This window comes from Belonocnema kinseyi, chromosome 6, assembly GCF_010883055.1.
Source record: "Belonocnema kinseyi isolate 2016_QV_RU_SX_M_011 chromosome 6, B_treatae_v1, whole genome shotgun sequence".
NCBI lineage: Eukaryota > Metazoa > Arthropoda > Insecta > Hymenoptera > Cynipidae > Belonocnema > Belonocnema kinseyi.
In genome coordinates, this window is record NC_046662.1 from 10,441,687 (window position 1) to 10,447,819 (window position 6,133).

A 6,133-nucleotide genomic window follows, 5' to 3' on the forward strand; every position below is an offset into this window, starting at 1 on the left:
GATTTCTTTTCGAAATTTTTCAAAATCTTCAATTTGTTTAGATATTCCCTAAAAACCTCGCTTAAAACTAAGTTTTTTAAAATGAAAAATAATTGGAAAAATTTTTCCTACGAATTAAAAAAAAATTCTATTCTTTAAAACCTTTCAAAAATCTAATTTTTTTTTTTTAATTATTTGAATTCTTTTTAAATTTTGCCGTAAAATACATTTTTTAAAATAAAAAACCATTTGCATTTTTCACAAAGATCTTAAGATTTTTTTTAAATCTCTTGAAACATTTCAAAATTCTGAAATAGCAACTTTTTTCGAAATCTTAAAAAATCTACATTTGGTTTTGAAATAATTTTCTCTTCAAGATTGAGATTCTTTTCGAATCTTTAAAGACATGCAAATGTTTTTTTTTAATAGTGCGAATTTTTCATAAAATTTTTAAAAAGTTTCCTGAAAATCTTTCAGATTCTTTTTTGAAAATTTTCGAAATTTTTTGAAATCTTCTTACATATTCTCTTAAAGTTAATTATCCTGATAAAAATTACTTTAAATTTTTACAAATTTCGTAAAAAACTTTATATTGTTATTGGTGCCCTTCAAAATCTTCTAAAAAAATGTTAAAAGCATTATTTCTAAATTTTGAAAAATCCAAATTTTATTGAAAATATTTTGGATGTTTTTCAAATTAAAAACTTTGTTATAACTTCGAAATATTTTTTAAAATGATTTTAATGATTTCGAAATTTTTCAAGATCTTCGTCAATTTTTGCAAATATTCTCTAAAAATATCGCTTAAAGCTAAGTTTTTTAAAATGAAAAATCATTTTAAAAAATTTTCCTACGAACTTAAAAAAATGCTATTCTTTTAAAACCTTTCAAAAATCTAATTTTTTCTAAAATTATTTAAAATCTTTTTAAAGTTTGCCTTAAAATTCATTCTTCAAAATAAAAAACCATTTGAAATTTTCCCAGAAATCTTGAGATTTTTTTTTAAATCTCTTGAAATATTTAAAAGTTCTGAAAAAGCAACTTTTTCAAAATCTTCAAAAATCTATATTTGGTTTTTAATTTTTTTCTTCAAGCTGGAGATTCTTTTCGATTTTTTTAAAACATCGAAATATTTTTTGTAATAGTGCGAATTTTTCTTAAAGTTTTTAAAACGATTATTTTTTGAAAATTTTCGTAATTTTTAAAAATCTTCTTAAATATTGTCTTAAATTTAATTTTCCTAATGAAACTTATTTTTAATTTTTACAGAAATCATAAGAAATTTTATATTGTTATTGGTTCCTTTCAAAATCTTCTAAAACAAATGTTATAAGCTTTATTTTTAAATCTTGGAAAATTCAAATTTTGTTTAAAATATTTTGGATCTTTTTCAAATCGGTGCTATCATTTTTTGAGCTTTAGAAAAGTGTACAAAATTGCGACTTTTTCATCCGTTAATTTCGTTTTTCATTTCATTCGGGGAAAATGAAAAAATTCTTTACAAAACCAATGAAATTTATTGATTTCTCGTCGATCAAAAGACACTTTTTGATCTACTGATCTAAGAAAAAATGTTATCTGAAAAAAATTTTTGCTTTGCTAGGATTCGATCCCAGGTCTACCGAGAGCCGGTTTGGTGCTCCTTAATGGGTAGAGCACGAGACTGAAAATCTGTATACCTGGGTTCAAATTCCGGCGGATTAAAAATTTTTTTACATTTAAATTTTTTGGTTGAGACCAGTAGATCAAAAACTAAAAAAAAGGCTCGTTACATTTAAAATGCAACTAAAAAAGTAATGATTTTTATGATTACTCTTGCTGAAAAAAACTGTAAATAGTTACCAATTCTTTACTTATTTACAAAAGTAACTTTGTTAACAAAAAAAAGTAACTATTTCTCATCACTGGTTCGAAAGACACTACACCCTTGAAAATACTCTTCGAAATAAATTTCGAAATTCGGAAAAATATTTTCAAAGTCCTAGTGAATTTGGCAGTTTTTTATGTATAGAATGAGGAGAGTTCATGGCACGTTATTCGTTCTTCGATCACTCATAGATAGACTCTATGTCGAAAAAATGACGGATCGAGTCGTTCCGATTTCTGGCAGCTTTTTGCGAACTCCTGGAATAATTTTGTTCTGTTTCTATTCGGAGAACGACGACGATTCAAGTGGACTCGCTTGCGATAGTTGATTGATTCAACAATAAATACCATAAAACTCCATGGCACAATTGACGTGCGCCGAATGAAAGTGACCATGCGGCATCATGTGAGTCTGCATGTGGGCCGTGTATCAGTCGGTCGGCGGCTCGAGATAGGGGATTTCGCTGGTCACATTAAAAGACTCGAAATAGTGGTTGAGGAACTCGAAAGTCGGTCTTTTCTCGGGTGTCGAGTCCCAGCACTGCAACATCAGTCGGTAAATGCTGTCTGGCAGTGGGTGATTCACTGGCTTCGGCATTCGGTAGCCTTTGTCCACCTGCTCGATCACTTCGCGACCATGCATTCCTAGGAGAAAAGCAACATTATTTTACATCATCATCCACTTTCCGCTTTTCAATTTTCAATTACAACAAAAAGCCAAAAAAAAAAAACATTTTTATTCCACACTCGAGCGGAATGGCCACCTTTTGTCCCTGATAATAGGAGCGAAAGTAGGATACATTTCCCGCAAACCTCATTTGCGGGGCGAAAGTAAAATGTAAGGGGCGAAAGTGAAATTAGCGGGGCGAAAGTAAAAATTAGCGGGGCGAAAGTAAAATTTGCGAGGCGAAAGTCAAATGTAAGGGTGAAAGTGAAATTAGCGGAGCGAAAGTAAAATTTGCGGGGCGAAAGTAAAATGTAAGGGGCGAAAGTAAAAATTAGCGGGGCGAAAGTAAAATTTGCGGGGCGAAAGTGAAATTAGTGGGGCGAAAGTAAAAATTAGTCGATCAAAATTCGAGGTGCGCATAAAGCTATAGGAAAATGCTTCGGCCCCGCTTTTCAGGGCCAAAAGGTGGTCACGGTCGAGAGTGGAATAAAATACTAGATGCAAAACGGGACGAAAGTAATTTTGACTAATCAGGGTGGCCGTTTTAATCAACGAAATAAATTCCCGGTCATTTCCCGGTTTTTTTCCGGTTCGCAACCATATTTCACGGTCAATGAAATTTTAAAAATTGAACACTAAAGCTAAAAAATGTTTCACTTGAGGTAATAAAAACTGAGCTGCAAACGAAAGCCCTCAAAGTGGAATTCTTAAATTTTGAACTTTTAAAATTACAATGTAACCGTTTTTATTTTAAAAATGTTGTATTCAAATACTCAATAATTTACGCGTATAAAATTGAAGTTACTAACATTTTTCAATATAAAAAAATATATAAATTCACGTTGTCAATTTCAATGCTCTACATTAAAAAATCAATCAATGAACTTTAAAAAATTTAAAATTATATAATTTTATTTGAAGAATAAAAACCTTTGGTTATGAATATAATGTTTTCAAGCTATTTCAAAATTGAAAAATGGTTTATAAAGTTTCAATCGAGATTTTACATTTCTTTAACTAATAAGACTTTTTCATTCTTAAAGTAAAATTTAAGTTAAAAAATCATGAATTAATTTATATTCACAGTAGAGCAACTAAAAATATTTTTTTTATCAAAAATCTTCGATTTTAAACGCCTCTTATTTTTAATTATTAAAGTCCTTAAAAAAACTAAAAATGAGAATAAACTTACCAGGATATGGAACCTGTCCGTAGGTGAAAAGTTCCATTAGGAGGATACCATAGGACCAAACGTCACTCTTGATACTAAATCGTCCATAAACTATGGCTTCAGGTGCAGTCCATTTCACCGGGAATCTGCTTCCTTGCTTTGGACAATACTCATCATCTTCGATCACTCTTGCCAATCCAAAATCGCAGATCTTCGCCTTATTTTGGTCTCCAATTAAGACGTTTCTGGCCGCAAGGTCCCTGAAATCAAAAGGAACGACTTTATAAATTATCATTTATCAAACTATTAAATTAACCCTCAAACCATACACTAGTGCGAATTCGCACCCGAAGTTCTTTCATTTTGTTGGCATTTACGCAAACACAGATGGAGCGGATTATCCCCATACATATTAAATATATATTTTCAATATATTAAATATTTAATATTAACATTGCAAAAAAAAACAAATTCGCACCAGTGTACCGTTTCCGTATGCTCGGTTGAAGTGTACCGTTTGAGGGTTAAAACATTTATATCAATATCAGGATTCGCAGCCCAAAATGATTTCAAAATAGGGGAAACAGAAGGATAATTTAAATTTATAAAATTTAGAGTCGAAATATATTGAATTTTAAATTAAATAGTTTATTTACGAACCAAAAAGATGAATTTTCTAGAAAACAGTTAAATTTTCAACCGAAAAATATTATTTTCTGCAACAAGAAAGTTAATTGTCAACTTAAAAAGACGAATTTTCAATAAAAAATATCTTTTCAGCAAAGCACAGGAATTTTCAACGAAATAATTGAATCTCAAAAGAGTACAACCCAAGAGATGAACTTCTATCTAAAATGATGAATAAAAAAGACCAATTTTTAATAAAATAATTTAATTCACACCGGAAAAAATGTATTTTTAATCAAACACTTTTGTGAATATCTAGCCAAAAGAATGAATATTCAATCAAAAAGATTACAAATTCCCAACCAAAGACACGAATCTTCAACAAAAAATTTGATTTTTAACAAGAGGGATAATTTAAAAAAAATAAAATTAATGTAGATAACGTGTTGAATTCAATATAAAGCGCTTTAAATTTCTAAGATTTCTAGTCGAAATATATTTAACTTTAAATAAAATAGTTTATTTTCGTACAAATAGTCGAATTTCCAACCCAAAAAGATAAATTTTCTAGAAAACATTTGAATTTTTAACCCGAAAATATTATTTTCAACAAAAAAGTTCATTTTCAACAAGAGGGATGAATTATTTTAAATAAAATTAATATAGGTAAAATATTGAATTTAACCTGAAACTCTTTAAATTTATAAGATTGAGAGTCAAAATATATTGAATTAAAAAAAAAAAGTTTATTTTCTAACAAATGGTCGAATTTTCAACCCCAAAAGATGAATTTTTTAGAAAACAGTTGAATTTTTAACCCAAAAATATTATTTTTAACAAAAAAGTTCATTTTAAACACAAAAAGATGAATTTTCTACAAAAGACTCTAATTTTCATATAAAAAATATTCATTTTCAACCAAAAATTGAATTCATAGATAAATAGTCGAAATTACATACCCGAAAAGACTAATTTCAACCAAATTATAAAAAATAAAAATTCAACCCAAAAAAGATGAATTTTTAACAAAAAAGGCGTATCTTTTTGAAGAAAGTTGAATTTTCAACCCTAAAACTATGAAAAATAGTCGAAGTAGTTTGAAAATGTTGATTTTACCTAGGAATGAGTTGTTTGATAACAAGATGTTCCATTCCAAAGTTAATTTCCAACCAAATAGTCGAATTTTTAACCATAAAATATGAATTTGTAACCAAAACAATACGAATTTTCAACAAAAAAGTTATTTTTCTTCGAAATACTGGAATTTTCGAATCAAAAATATTAATTAATAATTAATATTAATCTATAAAACACTCGAATTTACAAATCGAAAATATTAATTTTCAACAACAAATTTAATTTATAACCAAATAGTCGAACATACAACTCAAAAAGACGAATTTTCAACAAAATAGATCAATTTTCAATAAAAAACGTTAATTTCTAAAAAAAATAGTCGAATTTTCACACAAAAGGCCAATTTTAAATAAAAAAAGTTTATTTCAATCTCGAAAATACGAATTTTCAACAAAAAGTGCATTTTAAGCCCAAGAATATGAATTTTCAATAAAAAAAGTTTACTTCAACCCAAAAATATTAAATTTCAAGCTATAAAAATTAAAATTGAAGAAAAAAAGTTGATTTTTGAACAAGAAGGCGTATCTTTTAGAAGAAAGTTTAATTGGATTTTGAACACGAAAAGACGAATTTTCAGGGAAAATATGAATTTAAAAAAAGTCGAATTTTCAACTAAATATTCGAATTTTCGATATCAAAAATGTTAATTTTCAACCTAAAAAATTAAAATTCAACCAAAAAAGTTG

The 6,133-nt window shown here is 27.8% G+C and overlaps 1 protein-coding gene across 3 annotated transcripts in view; it reads right to left on the bottom strand.

Moving 5' to 3' along the window:
• Positions 1-1,386: 1,386 nt before the first annotated feature.
• Positions 1,387-6,133, bottom strand: part of LOC117175231 (tyrosine-protein kinase Src64B) — a 205,809-nt gene continuing 201,062 nt past the window's right edge. For all 3 annotated transcript variants that reach the window (XM_033364897.1, XM_033364895.1, XM_033364896.1), the window contains exons 7-8: positions 3,705-3,943; positions 1,387-2,490 (exon numbers count right to left, since the gene is read on the bottom strand). In XM_033364897.1, the coding sequence (XP_033220788.1) occupies positions 2,276-2,490; positions 3,705-3,943 (454 nt within the window). In that variant the 3' untranslated portion in view covers positions 1,387-2,275. The remainder of the gene's footprint in view (positions 2,491-3,704; positions 3,944-6,133) is intronic.